Below are 23,834 nucleotides of genomic sequence, written 5' to 3' on the forward strand. Positions count from 1 at the left end.
TATAACATAGCTTTTTCTTTTTTATTCTCCTGAACTATCAGGGAAATGAGACTTGAACCAGATGTTCAATTCAGCATAATCAATCAACAAGCATTTATGAAGCACCAAGTATGTGCAAAGCCCTGTACTAGGTAGGTTCTGGGAATACAAAGTAAAAATGAATTGCCTGCCCTCAAAGAGCTTATATTCTTAACCAAAACAACAACCAAAGAGCTATTGAATGCTTCTGTGTTTACACCATAGTCATTTCTATAAATGTTTCTCCTCCCTTCCTCCCATTGAGCCCTTTGTCACAATGAAGAAAAACAGTTTGAATGTCTGACAGTGTATATATGATTCTCCTTCTGTGATCCACTCATTTCTTTTTGGAAAGTGGAGGGATGTTGCATTAGCTGTCTAAGGAGTTTATGTTCCAATGGGATGGCTGTCAGAATGAATGCCACACTCCATCCTTTGGCCAGAATGCCAGCTGCTTCCTGGGGGTGGGCAGCAGTCTCACACATCCAGTGCCCAGTGAGGATGATTCAGGCCCTTAGAGGTCACTAAATTGTGGCCGCATTCCTTGAAAGCAACATCCCCAACAGTGCCTGGCACCTTAGCAGAGTGTTTTACTCAGTGAGAATGTGTTGATTAAGCGAGATCGTGTATGCAAAGCATTTTGTTGACTTCAAAGAAGTATATAAATGTCAGCTATTATTATTAATATCACCATTATTATTATGTTAACGAAAAAGCTGTTGAATAATCATGTCCAACTCTTTGTGACGCCATTTGGGGTTTTCTTGGCAAGAGATACTGGAGTGGTTTTCCAGTTCCTTCTCCAGCTCATTTTACAGATGAGGAAACTGAGACAAACAGGGTTAAGTGACTTGCCCAGGGTCACAGCTAGTAAGTGTCTGAGGCCATATTTGAACTCAGAAAGATGAGTCTTCTTGACTCCAGGCCCAGCACTCTATCCATTGTGCCACCTAGCTGCCCTGAGAACATAATAGGTATGCAGTGATAGAATCCTAGATCTAGTGCTGGAAAGGACTGCAGAGACCTTGAACTTCAACTCTTCCATATACACTTGGGGAAACTGAGACCTAAACAGGTTGTGGATTTCCCAATGTGAGAAGTAGTAAGGGACAAAGGTAAGAATTAGAACCCATTGCCTCTGACTAACTCTGGATCCAAGGCTCTTTCGCCACTGTCCCATTGGAGTTGAATCATACACATCTAGGACTTTCTCCCAGAGCATGTGACACCTCCTCTCAGGTGAGGGTCTAAGGAAGATTTAAGTGTAGGTAGGGTCACAAGGTTCTTTCTGACTGTCCTGACACATCCCCCAAGTGCTGGACCCCAGTGGAACCAGTGTTTTTCTTTCTTCTCCAGGGGTTCCAGGGTTGGGTTCCTCAACTGCCAAATAGGGATAATGAATCTGGCAGGAATAACATGGGTGCTGGGAGGGATAATTAGTTAGAGTTTGGAAGAAGCTGCCTGTGCAGGTGGGGTCAGACCAGGCAATGAGTGGAAATCTCTCCAGTAGGCATTCCCAGCTTTTACTCTTTGTTCTTGGCAAAGCATCGGGGCTGACATGACTAAATATGTCATCTCACCACTCCTGGCAAACCCCAGGGTCCATTTCTGCCTCAGAGAGAACAGACCCTGTTTTCTTCTTCAGTATTGGACATCTCCCGCTTCATCTGTCTTTGCTTAGCGAACTACTTAATCCTAGCTGTGAAAGAGCCTTGAACTGTGGTCTCAAGTAAAACATCTCTCCCTGTTGAGCCCCGGTCTAGCTTCCTTCCTATGCAACTTCTTCTGGTTTCTACCTGGTTTAAAATATTGCCTTCTGAAAAAAAAAAACAATCTAAAGATTGGCCCAGTTCTCATCATTTGTCACTTCTTTATTTTCTCCTTTCTATCCTCATGTCTAGCTGTCTCCCGAAGAAGAAGAGAAGCGAAGAATTCGGAGAGAGCGGAACAAGCTTGCTGCGGCCAAGTGCCGTAACCGACGCCGGGAGCTGACTGAGAAGCTGCAAGCGGTAAGAGCTATTGATTGTGGTGAAGGGCACTAGGCTCATTGCTCTTACAACTTATCCTCCCTTGACCTCTGGAGTCTGTCAATCCTAAGAGCAGGTGACGGCATGGACCTACCTTAATGTAAAAATGTCCAGCTTCAAGAGCTTAGTTCTACCCACGGTCAGCCCACTCTCCAGAATTTAGACCCCTCCATTTCTAAACACCTCAAATGTTAGGGGCTAAATCTCGTAGAGCTCCCAGTCTAAGACCAATAAAAAGATGTTTTCCCTAAACTCTATAGTTTGGGTTCCATTCTTGATGGAAAAGATGAATCATATTCCATGACTGTGCACCTTAAATTCTTCATGTCCTTCATTGGCATGAACATCCTAACCTCACCCCACACCATGTCAAATGTCAAATGAGCCTTTCTCTGTGGTCTTGGCACTTCCATTCTGCCCTTGTGAGTCACTCTCTCTAGCTTCTTAATCACCCAAGCTCTTGGGTGTCCATGACCTTTCCCTCCCTGACCCTTGATCTGACCAGTCTCAACATTGTCCCAGTTAAAGAGTCTATAGCTTAACTGCCTAAGAAGAGAGAATAGAAGATCTGGATTGGGTCCAAATCCTTCTAGCCTCATTCAAAGCTGCCTATGAGAAGGAGACTATATCCTGGGTACATCTCTTTTGACATGAGAGATACTCTTACATATGAACAGCACTCTTAGTTTGCCAGGAACAAAGAATCTAGAGCAGGAAGGGACCAGGTCATCCACCAACCTCCTCATTTTATAGATGAGAATGCCTAGATTCAGAGGGTTGAAGGAACTTGCTCAGAATTACTGAGGTAAGAAGTATGAGAGTCAGACTGAGAACCTATGTCCTGAGTCCAAATCTAGGGTTCCATCTACCCTGCCTCTTCCTGTAGTCCATGGGGCCCTTCAATGATAACTCTTTCCCAAGTGAATTCTGTAGTGTTGAATTTTCAGGATTAGATGGCGGGGCTATTGTCAGAGATTGTATGAGGATGCTTTTTTCTTTAAACCCTAAGTGAGTGGACAAATCCATGAGAACAGATTGACAGAAATGGGTAGAGAAGGTGAGGAGAGGGTAGAAAAAGTGATGAAGTGAGGATGGAACCATATCATTTAGGATCATTGGATCAGAGCTTGAAGATTCAGAACCATCAAGTGCAAACCCTAATTTGATAGATGAGGAAAATGAGGCCCAGGATAGGTTATATGACTTGCCCAAGGTCACATGGAAGGCAGAGGTGATTAGTCTTTATCTTGGTATCTGGATATTGTTTTTATTGGCATCTGAAAACTTTCCACTTTCCAACTTTGTCTTTCCCCACAAATCCTAATTCAGTTAATTCATAAAATCCTAGATTTAGAGCTAGAAGGAATCTTAGGGCCCATCTGGTCCAATTTCCTCATCATTTTACACATAGGAAGACTTTGGCCCAGAGAGGATAAGTCACTTGTCCAAAGGTCACAAAGGTAATAATTAGCAAGAGAGCCTCCATTGCTTCTAAGCACCTGTGAGGGGCTGAGGCTGAAAATGCCAGAACAAAACAGTCCTTGCCCTCAGAAAGTTTACATTCTCCTGATCCTCAGAAAATCCTGACCCTCCAAAGCTAGAGTAAACACTTACAAAGTCCCCACGTTCCTGTTTGAGGCCATGCACTTTGCCCCTCCCTTCCCCTCACAGGTCCCTTGGCCACATCCTCCACAGGAAACCTCTCATAAGCCCATGACGCTTGTCAAACTCTTGAAGCAGATGGAAACTTTTCATGTCTCCTGTAACTGTCCTTCACGTCCTGCTTTGTATGACTTGTCTACTACTCTTCCTCAAACAGGACTTTGTATTGGGTGGAAGTGGGGGCAGCTTGTAAAAAGAGGAGTGGGGGCTGGTATTTACTCCCTTAGAAACACCTTAGCATACCCTCTCTGGCTATATGATTTACCTTGAAAGGTGAAGAACAAGAGTTGACTCCTGAAATCTTGAGACCCATTCTGATGGAATTGGGGAGGAAATGGAGGGAAGGGGAGAGAATAAACATCTATATAGTCCCTCCTATGCGCCAGGCACTGTGCTAAGTGCTTTTAACAAATACCATCTCATTTGGTCCTCACAGCAGCCCTGAGGTGTAGGTGCTTTTATTATTTCCATTTTACAGTTGAGTAAACTGAGGTAGAGGTTAAGCAACTTGCCCTAGGGTCACTCATCTAGTAAGAGTCTGAGGCTGGATTCGAATTCAGGTCTTCCTGCCTCCAGATACAGCACTCTATCTACTAACTCCATCGACTGCCTGAAGGAGAAAGTGAATTTGGATTTGAGGATAGCAGTTGGGAAGGAGAATGGAGCATAGGAAGAAAAGGGTAGATTCCCAGGAGATACTGGTTTTTCTGTTCTCATTTTAAATATACCAAGCACATGGGACATTGAACTGGAGACACCTCTGTGACATATACTACTGCTAGTACCTTGGGAAAGTCAGTCATCCACCCCAGGCCTCAGTTTCCTCATCTGTAAAATGAGGAGATTGGACTGGATGTCCCATGAGGTCTTTTCCACCTCTAAAACTATGATCCAATGACCTCACGCAATAAAGCATCTCCACGTGCTGGCAATGGAGGCCCGTGATTATTCTAGGAGATGACATTTTCCTCTCTTTTGGAAATACCTTTTCTCCACTTTGTGTGCTAACCTTGATTGGACTTTGGAGACAAGAATTATCTTATCTTCCAGGTGTTTTAGAATCCTTAACTTTGGGTCCAAGATGGTGAGGGGGGGGTGCTATCATTCATTCATGTGTTCATTCATTCGTTCAACTAAAAGACTTTAATTAAGCACCTACTGTAGGCTTGTACCTGAGGGAAAAACAAAGTTTCGATAAAACATAGGATCATAAAATAAAGGATAACAGATCTAGAACTTAGAAGAACCTCAAGATTATCTAGTCCAATCCCTTTAGATGATTTCTTCACGATGGGAACTTGCAGTCTAGTAGAGTATTAGCTGAATAAGGTACAAACACAGAAAATTGGAATACAGACATGACACATTCATTTGATGGTTGCAAATAAAGTGCTATGTGACATCTTGGGGGAAAGTCTTTACCAGTGAGGATATCAGGGCAGGCTTCATGGAAGAAGTTGGATTTCAGTTGTTGTTTAACAGATGGGTAAGAAATCACCAGGGAAAAAGGGGAGGGTGTGGCATTCTAGGCATAAAGAGCAGTATGTTGGGGTGGGCTAGAGAGAAGTTGACTTTGGCTTAGGGCATAAGGGGAATGTTAAAGAGATAAAGATGGAAAAGGAGGGTGGAACCACTAACAAGTCTCTCCTGATTCATCTGGGCAGTCTTGTTCAGGTCCAGGTTAAATTAGATGCTTTTACAGGATTCCTTCCAACTCTTAAGACTCCATGTTTCTTTGATTTTGTTTCTGGGTCCACAGAAATTGTTAGTGATCTCTCCTAAGTCTAGACTTGAGACATTGTACAGTGGTCCTCTGGAATCAGGGGCCTGGATTTCAATCCTGACTCTTAATACTTAGTACTTGTGTGACCTTGAGCCTTATTTTCATCGTCTGTAAAATGAAGGAGTTGGACCAGGTGACCTCTGAGGTTCCTTCCAGCTCTTGGTCTATGATCTTTTGGTCTTGTGGTACATTAACATTGAGAACATAGAAAGGAAAATGGGGGTACCTTCCTTTGACTTCACTCAATTTCTCTTCTTCTCCCAACAGGAAACAGAAGAGCTGGAGGAAGAGAAGTCGGGGCTGCAGAAGGAGATAGCTGAGCTGCAGAAGGAGAAGGAGAAGCTCGAGTTTATGCTGGTGGCACATGGGCCTGTGTGCAAGATCAGCCCCGAAGAGCGTCGGACCCCGCCATCCCACAGCCTGCAGTCCATGCGCCCCGGCAGCGGGGTAGGTACTGTTGTGGTGAAGCAAGAGCCCTTGGAAGAAGAGATCCCATCCTCCTCCTCTTCAGCCCTGGACAAGGCCCAGAGGTCCGTCATTAAGCCCATCAACATTGCTGGGGGCTTTTATGGGGAGGAGCCCCTCAACACCCCTATTGTGGTGACCTCCACTCCAGCCATCACCCCGGGCACCTCCAACCTGGTCTTTACCTACCCAAACGTGCTGGAGCAGGAGTCCCCCGTGTCCCCTTCTGAGTCATGCTCCAAGGCCCACCGGAGAAGTAGCAGCAGCGGGGACCAGTCTTCAGACTCCTTGAACTCTCCCACTCTCCTGGCTTTGTAACCCAGCTGGGTGCTGTCCTTCCCAGCTCTGGAGGGGAATGAAGGGAAGCCACCCTCCACCTTCTCCACTGTCTCCTTCCCAGGGACCAGCACACTGGCAATGAGTGACAGCAGAGGAGAGGGACACTACAGGAGAGTTTGGCTCTGGGGAGAATGAAGTGGACTCTGGAGATGAGGAGTACGAAGGACCGCAGGACAAACCAGTGGATGAAGTGGGGACTCCCTCATTAATCCCACAGGCAGTTCCTGTTACCTTCGAAACTTGGGAGAATTCTGTTTTGTGGATTCGTGTATCTCCCTGAAGTTGGTCTGGACCATTGCTTTCCCTTTCTTCTGATATTGTATCTTGGAGTGACGGTTTCTTTCCTTGGCTTCCTTTCCCCCATGGTGGCACATTCGGTGCCTTCCCTCCCACTCAAACCATTCCTGTTCAGCTTGATTCCCCTTATATCGATTTCTCTCCCTTTTTTGTTTCTCACCCTTCCGGGACATTTCACGAGGGTGGTCTCAGCACTTAAGACTCCCTTAAGAATCTTTATTTGTTTCTGGAGGTAGGGCTGTGAGTAAATAATTTTCCTTGAGTCTGAAGTGTGTGGCTTGGGATACTGGGCCTAAAACCAGGAAACAAGCCACCAAAGGCTCCCCCAGAGACATGTCCCATCCCTACCTCCTGGAGCTCTCGATAGAGACAACTCCGTGGCCTTTCCCACCCTCTGTGCAGAGCTGGGGAGAGGCAGTTGCTGTTCTAAGAAGAAGGTGTTCGTGGAGGCAGGAGATGAGAGGCACAGCTCCCCGTGGGTGCGTGCCTGCGTGTGTGCGTGCAGTCAGAGCTGGCTTTGCAAAATGCTTAATTACCAACCCAGGAATAGCGCCAACAAAGCCAGGAGGGTGCCAGCACTGGCTTCCCCCTCTTCGCTGCTGCCTCGAACAGGGCGTCTCCCATAATTACTGCCTCTCCACTTGGGCCAGGGACCCTTCTCTCTCCCGCCTGCCTGCCTGCCTGCCTCTGGAGGCCTCCCTCCCCTGGGAATCAAGGCAGCCCTCTCCAGGCTCCACCCTCTCCCCCTACAGACGCTCAGAGTGACGCCACCCACGGAGTTTTAATGAGCGTGGGCCAACTCTCCCCATCCCTACTGAGGCGGCCCCTCCCCAGCACTGAGGGGAGACACCATGATAAAGCATTGGCCTAGGATAAAAAGGGAATGGGGAGAGGGGTGGGGTGGAAGAAGGAGGTAGTTGCTAGGATGGTTTTTTGCAGCTCTCTCTGGCACCCAAGCGCAAACAGACCAATCTCAACCCCTATGCCCTTACTTGTCTCTGTTATTACACTGATGAGGACAGCTCCTGTCCCCTCTGGCACTTTGCTACCTGGTGGATTGAGAGTTTTTTTCCACTTTAATCTCCCTCCTCCCCCAACCTTCTCTTCTGATCCAGGCAATTCAATGATGATCACTAGTATGGGGTCACTGAGCTGATTTTGCTTATTCAGAGTGGGGCCAGATCTGTTTGATCCCCCTGCCTGCTAATGGCTGAGGTAAGCTTTCTCCTCCTGCTGCTGTGGGAGAGCAGAGAGCCTCATTTTACATGTGGGAAGAGAGTCATCTGGCCTCCATTGAGAATACAGCTTCTGCCAGGCCCAGCCCCTTTCCCTTCACCCCTCTAACTAAAGCCTCAGGTCCTGGGGTCAGGTAGGGGATTTTCTTTCGGGTCCATTAACTTGGTTCCTATCAATCCTCCTGATCAGTAACTAATTGATCCAGTCACCTTGGCAAGGTTTTCCTTTGGTTTAAATCCATTCCCACAGAGGCATTCCTTTGAAGGAGACCCACTTGCTGGGAATTAGGCTCCAAAGATTGGGTGTTATTTTTTAAAACATTTACTTCAATCAAGCCCAGTGGGGGCGGGTTTTCTAAATCGGACACTGGAGTGAGCAATGAGATGTTAAACTGCTTCATTGGCTCACTCAGATCAATTACATGGCCATATCTAATATAGATTGGGCACCCAACATCCATTGGTCACCTAGGAATTTGACATAGCTCCTTTCTACTGGTCCCTTATGGCTGGGGTAGTGTGTGTGTGTGATTGCTACATAAGATGCTGGGAAAACCTAGATTAGGAGGAGGATGGGATCTCATTAAAAATGTACATTTTTCTTAAAACAAAACACTTCAGTGCAAAATGCTTTAAAACCAGTTTCGTTTCCACATTCCCTGGCCCTGTTAGAAACTCCTTCATGATTGTCCAGGAGGCTCTGAGAACTCGATCCCTTAAGTAAACTTGAATGTTTTGGGTTTCTGACTTCCAGTTAAGCAAAGAACTCCTGAGTCAGCCAAGACCCAGCATGAGGTGGTGGAAAGTGAATGAGACAGGCCTTACTCTTAAAGGGTTAATCATCTCTAGTTGCATTGGTATCCAAGCTGGAGCCCTTTGCTTTTATATGCATATACATATATATATATATATATTAAATGAAGCTGCTTTTTTCTGGTCTTAAAAATACCCTTTACTTCCCTCTTTGCCCAGGACTGACCTGAAGGTAGGTCAAGTCTCTTCCACTGAGGCTACTCTGGACAATGAATAGGCATGGATCGTGGGGCTTCATTCATTCATTCAACAAGCATCTCTTAAGTACCTACTATGTGCCAGGAACTCCACTAGGCTCTGGGGATACAAAAACAAGCAAAAGTGCTCCCTAACCTTGAGTTCACATTCTTCACATTTAGATCAATCAGGCAACAAACATGAAGTACCTACCTTGTCCCAGTCACTGTTAGGTAATAGGGGCACAAAGACAAAAATGATAGTCCTTGCCTTCAGGGATGTTTGTTGAGTGGAACGGAAAGCCATGTTGACTTTGGGACCATTTGTAGGCCAAAGCTAGGTGACCCATATAACACCTTCAGAAGGTCTTATAGCTCGAGGCCTTCTCCACTCAGGACCTGCTCTTCTGTGGAAGCTCTCTCAAAGATAATGGTTTTATTCAGGGAAGATGAAATTTGCACCTACGTGATGATTAATATCTTCAGTTTTCTGACCACTCCTTCCAGGGAAAAGTCAGAGAGCTTGATGCATCTACACACAAATACACATATTATTTCTCCAAGCAGGAGTTAGTGTCAGGTCAGCTAGAAAAGAGTGTTGGAGTTGAGTTGTTTGGGATGGGGACTGCTCTGTTTCCCAGGGTATCAGGGTCAATGAGGCAGCTCTTTAGTCTGGAGTCAGCCTGGGCTGGGAGCAGCTTTCTGAGAAGACCAGGGCATGTTCTGAGCCAGAGTATGGAACGCCCAGTCCTTTCTGCTGCCTGGCTGACCTCTCTGAGAACAAGCTATTCTCTGGCTGGACTGAGGAGGGCCAACTGACTGGGAAGGGAGGGAGGATCTAGGTGAAACTTAGAAAATTGCCAGGGCCAGTTCCAAGAAAAGAAGATTGGTTTTTGTTTTTTTGGGGAAAAAAATAAACATTTTCTTCTGCCTGCCTGGAGGGCCGTGCACATCCATTCTGGTCCAATGTCTTGAGTCATCCTCTGAAGAATCTGACAAACAAAGCTAAGCAGAAGCTGCTGGTGGTGTTTCTCCTTTCTGCCTCCATGTAGGCTTTGCCCTTCGTTGGGCTGCAACCCTCCCCACAGCTCATGCTCTGGAGAGATGAAAGGTTTCTTCTCCTTTTCTTGTGGAGCAATCAGTGCTGGTCTGGTCCCCCGGATCTTACCCCTGCTGGGTAGTTTTCCTTCTCTAACCAGACACCCTGAGAACTACCTGTTTCCTCCTTTGTACCTCTAACACTTCCTGAGGTTAGAGTTGAGGGGACAGTGTCGTGCCCGCTAGGGTTCCACAGTAATGATCAAACAGCTTGTTAGAAATGAAAGGGTTATCATTACAGTAGCTGCTGTCTTTGTCTCCCTGTCTCCTCCCTTTTCTTCCTCCCATCCTTCTTCCTCATCCTCTTAATGAGGGGACTGGACTAGATGACTTCTCTGATCCTTCACAGCTCCAAATCTCTGACCCTCTGATTCTCTTCCTCCTCCTCCTCCTCCTCCTCCTCCTTTCCCTCTCCTCTCCCTCCCTCTCTGCTTTCTTCCTCTTCTCTTGAAGTTGACATTTTCCATCCCTCTACTTTGCTTCATCTCCTGTAAAGAATGGCTTTGGAGTCAGCCATGATTGCTACCTTTGTGAGCTTTGGGCAAGTCACAATCTCCTTGGGCCTCAGTTTCCTCATCTGTAAAACAGCAGATTAACTGGTCTCTGAGGTCCCTTCAAGCTCTAAATCTATGATATGATGATACTCTTGCTTCTCCTCCTTCTCTTAGCACCTTTACTTTGGAGGTACAGTCCAAGGCTAGCTAGTCTAGGACAAGATGGTTTTGGCCGATACGATTTTATTTTCAGTGCTTAACCAAATCTGTTTGAAGCCTTCATCATTTGCTTGTTTAGCCCTCTTTTTAAAAGCCAAGATCTCCTTGTTGGCAGGCAAATGTGTATATGTGTGTGACTGCTCCAGCAAATAAAACCCAATCTAACCACCACTAACAAAAACTTCCCATGTTCCTTCCCCCCCCCTAAAAATTAAAAAAGGGGTTATTTTGTGTGTTTTTATTTCCTAAATCCCCTAGCATGCTAGCAACAGCAGGATCCTAAAGGGGTGGGTCAAACATTGGGGGATGGAGGGAGAACACAATCTACATTTATTTCATTATTTATTAAAATGTTTACATTTTCTTTGTGTTATTCTAAACCTGACTATAAAAAGAAAGCATTAAAATACTCAGTTCTGGGGTTGTTTTTTTTGGTAAGATTTTTTTTTAGGCTGATGATGCTTTTTTTTTCCCTTCTAAAATGGTTTGTGACTTGTGTTTGTATAAAATGTACAAAGAGGTTTTGTGTCTAAAAATGGATGGTCATTCCTTTTGGGGCAGAGGTCAGGAAGAAGTCCAGCATGGTATGAAAATATGATCAGAGCCCTGTTCCCTAGAAATTGTTTTCTCTCCCTGTGTGATTAAAAGTCAGTTCCATTTATTCTAGTTTGTGGTTAATTAATAGTGAAAAAGAAACTACTCGTCTGTGTATAGAGAATAGGTATCAGGGTGTCTTTTTTTGGCAAGGGGAGGAGAAAGGAATTGTATATATTTTGATATATGTTCAAAATAATAAATCATTGTGTATTAGGAATATGTCGTTGACAGACATTGAAGTCTGCTTTAAAGACCTTGAAAGGCAAAACAAGTCCAAGAAGATTCATACGGATCTGTGGGGAATTGAACTATTTCTTGAGCATCAGTTTGGGCTTTTACTTTTTTTCGGTTTCCTTCTTAAAGTGACAGTGATTTTTTGCCTGGGATGAGACCCAAGGCAGGGCCTAGGGCCTGCGCTCACGCCCTTTGTGTAGTTGTGAAGATCATGAGCTTGCTCAGCCCCTGAAGCATCTCTGGCTGTGTATGTTTTTTGTTTTGTTATTTTACTGTAATACAAACCTACAGTATTTGCACTAAACAAAAAAAAATAAAAGAGAAAGCTTGTTAGAAAAAGCTTGCTGCTATGGAAGAAAGAACATATTGAAAAGTTTTTTGTTTTGGGTTTTTTGTTTTGGTTTTTTTTTTTTTTTTTGCTTTTTCAATTTAAACTGAGTAGCATTTTGTAGAATAAAATTAATTAAGATCGAAGAGCTTGATGTTGGGTTTTTTTCTTTCTCATCCCTCTTCTTGCCTTTGGTATTGCCTCTAGAGTTTTGGGGTTTGGTTTTTTTTTTTTTCAGTTTTTTACGCATCCTTTCTCCATAGTAAAATTGTCTATCTTTGGGGAACTGGACTGGTAACTGGACAGCAAAAATTCAGCAATTCAATTCAGAAAACATTTATTAAGTGTCTGCTATGTGTTGGACATTGTACTAGCCCCTGAGGGATAGGAAGACAAAAACCAGAACTGTCCTTACCCTCAAGGAGCTTCCATTCTGCTGGGGGGAAACATCTAGACAGATAAGTAAATACAAGATATACAGAAATTATTTCAAAGGAGGAAGCACTAACAACTAAGGAGGTTGGGATCAGGAAAGGCTTTTTGTAGGAGGGAATCAATCCATAAGCTGAGCCTTGGAGGGAACCAGGCTTTATAATAGGTGGAGGTGAGAGAGAGCACACCAGGTGGGGGGGACAGTCTGTTTTGGGGTATTTTGCAGGGTCTGCTATTAGCAAACTATAAAAAGAGGCTAAGCATAAGCTATTCTTTTCTTTTCTTTTTTTGGCAATGAGGTTAAGTGACTTACCCATGGTCACACACCTAATAAGTTAGGCTGGATGTGAATTCAGGTTCTCCTGACTCCAGGCCTCTCCACTGTAACCACCTAGCTTCCGTGGCATTCACTGTGAAAATGTCATTGGGTGTTAAGTGTAGGGCTCTCTCAGAAAGGGCAGTCCTGGCCTCATCAATACCCCTTATTGTCGGAATAGACCAGAGCAGTTCAATTAAATGTCTGTACACACAAATAGGCACTCGGATATTTATTAAGAGACTGCTAGGAGAAAGGCCTTGTCCTAGGTACTGAGGGGGCTGCAAAAACACATAAACACAGGCCTGGCTCCTAAGGAGCTGAAGGTCCTGAAGAAGAGATAAGACACCAACACCAATAATGGCAGTGCAGGATAGAACATTATAAATGCCATAATAGCGCAAGCAAAGCGATTTAATCTTTAGTATAGTAAGGAGATTCTTCCGGATGGGGTGGTTTGGGAAGGCTTCATGGAGGAGAGGGCATGTGAGGTGAGCTTCGAAGGGTGAGTAGGAGTTCAGAAACTGGAGAAGGGCAAGGGGAAAGGTCATTCTAGGAGAAAGGAACAACATAAGCAAGGGATACGATGGAGTTAGAAAAGCATGAACTGGGAGATGAATGGTTCACTTAGACTGGAAAAGACAAGGAAGAAGTAGGAGATAAAGCTGTACAGTAAGTGGGAGCCAGGTTGTTGAGGGTAGTAGGCAATGAGGAACCGTTGAAAGTTTATGAGCAGAGAAGTGATGTGATGAGAGCTGTGTATTAGGAAGATTAAACCAGAATCCACGGGTAAAATGATTTGAAGGTAGAGAGATATTGAGGCCAGTAAGGAGGCTGATACAAGAACCCTGGTAAGAGAGAAGATAGCCTGAATCAGGGCAGTGGCAGTGGAGCTAGAAAGAGGAAAACAGAATACATAACTATGAATGCACATCCCTGATTTTGTCAGTATAGACCCTGGTATGGAAGCTAGAGCTAGCAACATAGGTTACTAACCAAATCTAGGACTTAATGGCTGAATCCTAGAAAGTTACCTGAGGTTCACAGAGTTCACAGAAGGATTTGAACCCAGATCTTTCTAACTTCCATGGGATGAGCCCTACACCACAGCTATTTTTGTGAAAGATATTTACATTATTTATAATGAGAAGGAGATTACATTGTAATCTTGCTACAAGCTATATATAGCTTGCTAAAGGAAAGGTTTTAAAAAAAGCCCCCATCATCATCAATGCATCTTTAAGACAATCGTAGTAAAGATAAGCAAAAACTAATGAGAGAAATTATTATTTCTCTCTTGTATTAATAAGTAATTATTGAATTAGGACTAAGGTTTTTCTCCTTTTCTACTTCCTCATTTAGAAATCAGCCCCTGTAGGTTATTCAGGCAGTTTTTGAAGTGTAGGGTTGATACTGAGAGGGAGAACTCATACCTGTTCAAAAGGTAAAGAAATTTTTGGTTAGGTGAACTGACGGATTCCAAGCCATTGTATTTTATTTTATTCAGACAGGTCTGGGAAAATGTGGATTCTCCCTTTTGTAAGAGGGGTGATATGAATATAGAAAAGTCTCTTTAACCAAAACTGAGCGATCAGACTCACATACCCCAGGTCCTCATTAGAATATGTCCACCTCTCATTACAATCATTTTCTCATTAATTTTTAACCAATCAGAGTTGATTTCCACTCTCAGGAGTACCCACTCTTCCAAGGGCATATAAGCATTCAGGGGGTTCCATGAGGGGCCTTTGGCATTTAAGAGTGTCACTAACCCCTTTTATTAATTATATGCTAGCATGACCAAAAAAATGATTAGCTATCCAGAAACTACATCTCTCAAAATTTTTAAAACATCACACTAGGTATTTCTATTCTTCCTTTTCAGCCTACTCTTTTTGAGGAAAAGGAGCATTCAGATCAGTTCTGTTTCCAAATGATCACAGAACCAGGAAACACTTAAGTTGATAATTCCACTTTAAATGCTGGCCTTTGCCCCTCACTTAACATTTCTAGGAAGCAGCTAGGTGGTTCAGTAGATAGAACACTGGACCTAGAGTCAGGAAGATTCAAATCAGGCCTCAGACATTTATTAGCTGTGCGACCCTGAGCAAGTCACTTAACCCTGTTTGCTTTAATCCACTGGACAAGGAAATGGCAAAGCACTGCAGTATTTTTTGCCAAGAAAACCCCATGGACAGTATGATCCATGAGGTCATGAAGGGTCGGACATGACTGAGTGACTGAAGAACAACATTAATACTTCCAAATCCCTTGAAGGTCAGGAGGAGAGAGTGTGTCTAGATCAGAGTTAGCTTAGTTATACCTCCCCACCCCCAAAGGGGGTTTCTCAGACTATCTCTAGTTCTTGGCTGCCTTTTTTTCCCCTTTGCGTTCCATTCCCTGGGCATATGTGACTGAACAGATATCCCAAGATGGGTATTTCTAGCCTTGGTGGCAACCTTGTGAATTTGAGAGGCTGGGAGCTCCTGAATTTGGGTGCCAGTTTCCAAGGAGGAGGTGACCTCTGAAATACCTTCTCAAAGGAGATAAAGACTACCAGAAGATGAGTCCGAGTCATTCTCTACCTTGCCAGAAGATAGGGACCTTGAGTAAATTGTTCAGACAATTCAGAGCCAAGACAAAGGAGAAATACCTGCTCTACAATCCCATGAAGTGATTCATATTTTCATGTTTTAAGTTTCAACCTCTTGGGAGAGTATAATAGGAGTTATGGGTTATTGTATCACGATTTAAGTATCCATCAATATATTCTGATGAGTTTCTTGGTGCATTTCTTTTGTGGTGGAGAAAACCAATAGTTTTCCTATTGAGGCATAATTAACTAGAGAATATAAGAAAAACTAGACTCCCTTTTGTGGGGGGAGATTTCCCCAAGTCTAAACCCCAAAACACTTGAGCCCAGAGCCAGGATCCTTAGTAGGAAGGGGAGCTGCCTTAGATGTAAAAACCTTTAGTCCCAGGTCAACCAATGTGCCTGTCAATTCAATGTGCCTGAGGACCTCAGCTGAGGAGGAACTCACAACCTTCTGAGGCACCTCATTGCATTCATAGATAGCTCTAATTAATAGGGAACTGTTTCTTACATCAAGGCTATATTACTGGACTTCTTTAAACAGAGGATGGATAGCCACTGGTCAGATGTATGTTGTAGAGTTCTTTTTCAGGTATGGATTGGACTAGATGGCCCTACCAAGGCCTCTTCCAGTTTTCAAATTCTGTGACTCTGAAGGGTCTGTTCTTGAGATATCCAAGAGAGGGAAAGATATCAAAGGACTGAAAAAATCACAAGCCATATTATTATCCCCAAAAGATGACCGAGGGGACATTAGCCACTACTAACCCATATGCCTACTCTGGGAAATATCCATGAATGCATCAAGGGTATCCATCCTCAATGAAGATATGAGAAGAGAACAAGCAGCTTTTTTCAAATTATTTGGGCACAGGCTCCGGATTCATAGAACCTGGGTTCAAATCTTGCCTCTGGTTATCACTATCTGTGGGATCTTGTTTAAATGGAATTGGTCCCAGATGTCTTCTGACTCCAAATCCAGTGTTGTCTCCATGACACTACTCTGCCTTAGACTCTAAGATGCCTGTGGGGTCTCAACCCACAGTTGAAGAAGTGCTAAAGGGGTCAGTGGAAAAAGTTTAAGAAGCCCTGCCTTAGAGTACTATATAAATATGAATTTTTATTTTTATTCTTATCAGTAAGGTCTATTACAGCAAAAACTTTTCATTTTTTTTTCCTTTTTGCATGCCTAGTATATAGTGGGTGCTAAATAAATGATTATTAAATTAAAGTATAACTGGAAGGCTAAATGGACCCCCCAGAATTTCCATTGGATGGTTAGCATGGTGGAATATTGCTTTGGCTGAGGATGCTAGAAGGGCTCTTCCCTGCCTCCTCTTGTAGTAAAGGAAACCCAGGGCCTGGATTCAGAAGATATGGGTTCGAATACTGCCTCAGTACTTACTAACCACAAGTGTCAATTAACCTGAGTTTTCTCCATCCCTTATAAATTGAGGATAATACTACCTACCTTGCAGGGGTGTTTTGAGGAAAGGGCTTTTTAAAAAGTCTTAAAGTGTTATATAAAGATGAGTAATTAATATTAGGCTGGGCCTGATTGGTGACATTTCTTGAAGGTAGGGATGAGGGTGGGGACTGATGTAGTCTATAAAACGGGAGGTTGACCTAGATGGCCTCTCTCATGTCCCTTGCAGCTCTGCATCTGTGAGCCAGCTGTCCTAACACTACCCTCTCCTGGTCTCACCTTTTCTAACCTTAATGCATGCTCTTAAGTGGCACAAAGGTCACAACTTATTGCTTGGCGTGGTAAGGGCAGTTTGTAACCTGGAAGTCATCCTGGACTTTCCCTTCCTCCCCTCTTCCTCTTGAATTGCCTGTTCCCTTTAACGATCCTCTCAAGCATGGGCTCCTACCCAAGGCCTTTTCCAGTTTCCCCAGGGGATAGTGCTCCCCCTCTGGAAACTTTTTGTGTATATTTTGTATTTATTTCTCTGTGTTCACTTTGTGTTCCCCCAAGACTGTTAAGTGGCTTGAGGGCAGAGGCTGCTGTTTTCTTTAAATCTTCAAATTCCTACTACTTAACACAGTGCCAGGAAAATAGTAGGTGCTTAATAAATGCTTGTTACCTTATGTTGCATTAAATTGAATGAGGGTCTCTAGCAAAAAGGGTCTGGTTGTAGAGAGGGAGGAAAGGTAAGCAGGGTACCTCTTACAGGCTGGACTGCAGTACATGTGTCTGTTCAAATCTGAGTTCTTCACAAACTGGAGTTTTCAGGTATGGTTTGGACTAGATGGCCATGGACTAGATGCACAGGGTTCCAGGCCCTCCACATTCTTCATCCTACCTTCCTAGCCTCATCTCATACTGGCTAGCCTAGCCAGTCAGCCCCTAGTAAGCCAGAGCCTCCCCATTGTAGACACCTTGCGTCTGCCCTGGATGTGTCCATTTTCCCAGACTTCCCCTTTTTGTTATTGCTCAGGGAATAATAGCCAAAGCAGTGCTGGCAGTGCTACAGAAAGAGGCCCGACCATCTACCGTCCTGGGGTTCCACTCACAACCCCGTGCCAGTCTAGACCAGAACTCCCTTCCTTGACCCCCACTCTTCTGTGTGTGTTCCACAATTGGGATGTAAGCTCCTTGACAGTGGGGACTGTCTAGTTGTCTCTTTCTAACCCCTGAACTTAGTGCAATGTCTGACACATCTTTGTGTTGGTTTTGGAGGCAATCAGGATTAAGTGACTTGCCTAGCGTCACACAGCTAGTAAGTGTCTGAGGCTGGATTTGAACTCAGGTCCTCCTGAGTCCAGCCCCGTGATCTATCCACTGTGCCACTATCTTCCCCTTAGAATTGGCACTTTAAGAAATACTTGGAGACTGTCTCCTGGTCCATTAATTAGTAAGAACTAGGCCCAGGTTTGTATCATACTTATCTCAAGGGGGAAAGGGGTTAAGAAATTATCAGAATAGAATTAATTATTATTTTTTTCTTGTGAAGATATTTGTGTGTGTGTATGTATGTATGTATGTATGCACCAGGCTAAGTGGGGGTGGAACAGAATGCAATCAGACAAACATGGCTATGATGCTGTGACTCTCCAGGCACTCTTCTAGGCCCAAGTGCATTAATACCTGGGGACCACCAAGGAGAACTGTGCTTTGGAATCCTGACAACTCCGCAGGAGTGGGAGAAAGGCGTCTGGTTGGTGGGCATGAGGGTGCAGTAATATGGTCCCTCTTCTAGGATTTGGGGAACCTGAGGACCAGGAAGAGAAAATAGCACTCTCCACCCTCACCTCTACTTCCCCTACATTGGTGTAACAAATTCTCGGCTGGGCTAGGAAGCCCACCTGGGACTTATTAATACTTCTCTTTAGAGTTTGGTAGGGACAAAGATCTGAGGTCCCAATTTAATTCTTTGTTAGGGACTGTGGCTAGAAGATTGAGCCAGAGAAGAGGTTGGGTTAGTGGTAGGCCTGGTCTTAAAGTCAGAAAGCCTGGAAATAGCAACTTCATCTATGTCCTTTTGCTTTTCTCAATACAAATCACCTGAGTACAGACCCTTATCTCCACCCTCCTGGTTACTGCAATAGTCACTGAACAAGTCTTTCCACCTCTACCACACCTGCCCTTTCTAAACTGTGCTTCTTACCACAGCTATGCATGTGCAGGGATCTTTCTTAAGCATGGATCTAGTTGTCACTCCTCTGCTCAAAATCTTCAGTGGCTCTTTCTGACCTCCCAAATGAATTTTAAACTCTTTTGCCAAGGACTCCAGACCTCCACATTCTACATCTTACCTTCCTAGTCTTATCTCATACTGCTCCAGCCAAAACATATTTCTCTCTGTCCCCAAATCATAAGATCATGCCATATGAGGAGTGGCTGAAAATATTGGGGATGTTTAAAAGCCTTGTAAAGAGAAGACCAAGGGGCACAATCTGTTGGCTTCAAGTATTTGAGGAAGGGTTAGATTCGTTCTGTGTAGCTCTGAGGGAAGAGCTAGGAGCATGGGTGGAAGATGGAAAAAGGCAGATTTAAGTTCCATTTAAGGGAAAGCGGTTTGACAGCTACAGCTAGCGATGACCTGAGTTTTCCAGCCTCCCACCTTTGCCTAGGCTGTGCTCTCTGTTTGGAATCTCTATCGCCCTCCTCAATCGAATTCTTGCCTAGCTTTTAAAGCCCAACTCAAACACTGCCTCCTCTGGGAAGCCTTCTCTGATTCCTTCTGTCAGCAAAGACCCTGCCTGCTTTGAACCCCACCTAACACTTGGTTTTGAATGCACCCAACACATGTTGCTTTGCATTATGGTTATGCGTGCATGTGTTAATCCAACCTCAGATGCTTCCCCAACTGTGTGGCCAAGACAAATCACCAAACTCTCTGAATCTGTTTCCTGGATTGTAAAACGGGAATGGTGATAGCGCTCACTTTCTAGGGTTGTTGCAGGGGTCAAATGAGATAACGTTCGCAAAGCACTTGTGAGCCTTAAAGTGCTCTCCAAGTGTGACCTATTATGATTATTGTCATTGTTATGGCCTCCAACTCCTCCTAGGCCACAAGCTCTGTGAGCACAGGGGCCTTGTCTGATCTAAACTTTGCATGTCTCCCGGTCTTAGCTCTGGGGTTGCTTCAAAATATTTGTTTAATTGAAGTGTCATGGTATCTTGGGGGAGAGGGAGGCAGAGCCTAGGTAAGAAGCTTGTTTACCCTCCCAAGAAGGGAAGACCCGGCCTCAGCCTCAGCAGAATCAGAACCAAGTCTCTTCCTAAACTCGGAGCTGATTTCAGTTCCCAGTAGGATTAAAATGGGAAGAAAAAAAATCTCGGTTCTGTCTTCTATCTCTTTGTTATTGTTGTTCAGTTGTTTCTGTTGTGTTCAATTCTTTGTGACTCCATTTGGAATTTTCTTGGCAAAGACACTGGAGTGGTTTGCCATTTCCTTCTCTAGCTCATTTTACAGATGAGGAAACTGAGGCAAACAGGGATAAGTGACTTGCCCAGGGTCTCATAGCTGGTAAGTGTCTGAGACTAGATTTGAACTCAGGAAGATGAGTCTTCCTGACTCTAGGCCTGGCACTGTACCCACTGTGCCCCCTAGCTGAATTGTTTTTCAGTCATGTCCAAATCTGTGTAACCCCATTTGGGGTTTTCTTGATAAAGATACTACAGTGGTTGGCCATTTCCTTCTCCAGCTCCTTTTACAGAGGAGGAACTGAGGCAAAGAGGGTTAAGTGACTTGCCCAGGGTCACACAGCCTGTAAGTGTCTGAGGCCAGATTTGAATTCAGAAAGATGAGTCTTCCTGACTCCAGGTCCAGGAACTCTATTCACTTCTAGAACTAGCTGCCCCACTCCATGTCTTTAGTAGGGTATTTATTTTTCTAGCTTACCTCCTCTATAAAAAAGGTGGGAGAACAGGGCAGTCAGCTACCTCAGTATTTTAGATTTGCCCTGCATTCTGGTTTCAACCTCTTGTCCTGACCCTGCTGTCTCCTTTGGTTAAATCAGTCAGGCAATGAACATTTTCAAAGTGCCTACTATATGCCAGACACTGTACTAGGCACCAAGGATACAAAGAAAGGTAAAATGCAATCCCTGCTTTCAAGAAGCTCAATCTAATGGGGGAGACATCATGCAAACAGCTGTGGACAAGCAATCTGTAGACAGGGTAAATTAGAAAGAATCAATAGAAGGAAGGCACTAGAATTAAGGGGGATTGGGAAAGGCTTCCTATAGAAGGTAAGATTTTATCTGGGGCTTGAAGGAAGCCAGAGGTAGAGGTGAGGAAAGAGAACACTTCAGGTGTAGGGGACAGTCAGGAGATGGAATATCATGTTTGAGAAACAGCACTTATCTTTACCATTTTCAAAAGGAACTTTTTCCATCCTGAAAAATTTACTTATAAGCCATCTCTCTCACCCTCTGATGGCTCAGTCAGAAGGGAAAAAAGAGCTGCCCATCTTGTTCCCTCCCAAACTCTTGGCCACGCTGTCTCTCCCCAGTCCTACCATGAGCTTGGCATTCAGTCTTCCTTCAGGAAGGTCTGAGGAAGGCCTACAAAAATCTGAGCTGCCCCAGGAGATTCTGCTTCTCTGTGCTTTGGGGCCTTGATCTCTGACTGCCCATGTGAAAGCATCTGATGCCTTGTGAACTAGCCTTAGAGTTCCTTGAGGGTTCATGTCTTCTCCTTTCACATATCCATACCCCAAGCTCTTGGTATATAAGGATTATCTACCCAGGCCTGACTGACACACTGAGCAAATGAATGATCAAACAGAATCTATGACTTCCAGTAGGTTATAAATTCTGTTAGGGAAGGGGCTGTGATATTTTGAACTTTTCATCCCTAGTACCCAACACAGGGCCCAACACTTAGTGGGTGCTTTACTAAATGTTTGTTTCACTGAATTGCGTGTCCTTCAGTGCCGAGCAAAATTGAGGTCATCACTGGGTGTTGAGTAAAGAGGTCGTGTCTTGAGTAGGACAACCTGTACTTGCCAAGGAATTACAGTTCAATTCTAGGAGGCCTTCCAGGGGAGGAGGACCCATAGCAACTTCCTTCCCTGGAAAGGATCAGGGCCTGCTGGGAAGTGATGTGACATAGCTTTCGGTGCTGATACACCGGAGAGTAAAGACCAGGATGCAGCATGGAGCTGCATGTGTGCATTGGGCCATTGCTGAGGTATATATGCACAGGCTAGGCTGCAGCAGAGGAGAGAGGATTTGGAGAGTGCTTTGTGAACCTTAAGTCAATATATAAATAAAGTCCAAGCTATTATTATGATTATGCTATTATTATTATTAATTATTATCCACATTAGACTATGAGCTCCTTGAAAGCAGGAACTGTTTTTTTCCCTTGTTTTATTTTATTTTTTGCTTTTCTTTGTATCTTCGGTGCTTAACAAAGGACCTGCTACATAGCAGAAACTTACTAAATATTTGGTGACTGACCAAATGACTGATTAGTTCCTAGTGCCTGGGCGGAGTTGTCTTGGAGAGGATTGTCTATAGTTCCTAGGATCTGTGGTAACCCTCCATTGACTTCTCTTTTAGACAACCCCCCCCACCACACACACACACACACACACACACACACACACACACACACATCCATACACACCCCTTCCTTTGTAAAGAGCTTTCTTTCCCTTGGACTTCCAAAGAGGACTGGTTCCTCTGCTGAGGACCAGAACACATGCTCAGTTCCACAGTAGGTGCTCCAGTTCAGGGATTTCCCTGATCAGTGGAACCAGAAGACCTCAAAGGTCCCTTCTACTTCTAACCCACATCTAAAGCAGGAGTAGCCCCCAGAGACCATTTAGTCCAACCCTCTCATTTTACAGTTGAGGAAACTGAGGCCCAAAGAGGTTAAGTCATTTATTTGCCTAAAGGCCACAAAAAGTGTGTCAAGGCTTGAGATTTGAACTCAGAAACTCTTGATTTCAGAGAAAGTTCTCTTTTCATTGTACTCTGCTGCTTCCAGAGGTTTATCCCCCACTTCTGAGGCACCAGGAGCCCCTGAAGCAATTCCAAAACTTCTCTTGCAGAACTACAAAAGGCAGCAAGTTGAACAGTTGTGGCAGCATGGAGGTGGGCGTGTGATCGAGTCCCTCGCTGTGACACTGGGCGACTGGGTCATGCTCACATGCTGTGGGAGGCTTTGCCAAAGAGGCCACCTGAGCTCCATTCAGAAGTTTAATTAGGCCACTGTGCCAAGGTCGATGTCACATTGGATAGACTCATCATTAGACAGGCAGCAGAAGCAGATGGGGAAAGCCCTGAGTTTATCTTGCAGACTGATGGCCAGGTTACTGATAATATCAGAGGACAGACAGTACCTCGGAGGAAAGCTAAAGCTTTGGGATATTGCAGCAGGGTAGAGAGAACACTGGGGCAGGAATCAGGAGGCCTCGTTCTTTCTGTTCCCTTTCTGTTCTGCTGGTAACTAAGTTACATGAACTTGGGCAAAGCACTTAACCTCCTTGGGCCTCAGTTTCCTCACCTGTAAAAAATAAGAGGTTGGATCAGATCACTTTTAAGTTTCTTTCCATCTACAATCTTCTGAACTTTACCATTTAATTTGACAAAAATTGACTAGGGCTTGCTACGTGAGAGGCATTGAGGCGACACAAAGTCAAAACAAACAAATAATGCCTGCTCTCAAGGAGTTTACATTCTTCTGGGTGGAGGGGGAGAAGTACAGTATCTTAAGGAATACAAGACAATTTCAAGACGGAGAAAGTACTCAGTGGAAGGAGGAGGGGGCGAATCAGGAAAAGCCTCATGCAGGAAGGAGGTGGAACCTCAGCAGCCCTGGAGTATTGTACAAGGGAAATGCATTGCAGACCCCGGGACCACCAGAGCAAAAGGCACAGGGGAACACTTAGAAGGCCAATTTGCCTGGAATGGAGAGTATGTGCAGGGGAGTGATGGAATTACACTCTGAAATTACTTGCTCAAAGGCAGAATTTAAACTTAGGACTCCTGACTCTAAATGCAGTCCCTTCCTCTCCTCCCTGTATCATTTGGGGAAGCCTCTTCGCTCTGTGTATATACAGTTCTTCGGCTTCCTTCCACTCCCATTGCCCAGTAACCCTTTTTGTCCCGTGTCTTCCTGCAATCTTCCTATCCTGTACTACTTTAGATTAGTTTCCAAACCAGACAACTTGAAGTCCTGGGTTTAAATCCTGCCTCAGACATTAACAAGCTGTCTGACACTGGGCAAATAGTTTAAACTGCCTGAA

General features: G+C 44.5%; 1 protein-coding gene across 2 annotated transcripts in view; it reads left to right on the forward strand.

Annotated features, from left to right (window-relative positions):
* The window catches only part of FOSL2 (FOS like 2, AP-1 transcription factor subunit), a 33,646-nt gene extending 22,025 nt beyond the window's left edge, over positions 1–11,621 (forward strand). For both annotated transcript variants that reach the window (XM_036750624.1, XM_036750625.1), the window contains exons 3-4: positions 1,920–2,027; positions 5,758–11,621. In XM_036750624.1, coding sequence (XP_036606519.1) covers positions 1,920–2,027; positions 5,758–6,273 — 624 coding nt within the window. In that variant the 3' untranslated portion in view covers positions 6,274–11,621. The remainder of the gene's footprint in view (positions 1–1,919; positions 2,028–5,757) is intronic.
* The last annotated feature ends 12,213 nt before the right edge of the window (positions 11,622–23,834 follow it).

Source organism: Trichosurus vulpecula, chromosome 3 (assembly GCF_011100635.1).
Source record: "Trichosurus vulpecula isolate mTriVul1 chromosome 3, mTriVul1.pri, whole genome shotgun sequence".
Lineage (NCBI taxonomy): Eukaryota > Metazoa > Chordata > Mammalia > Diprotodontia > Phalangeridae > Trichosurus > Trichosurus vulpecula.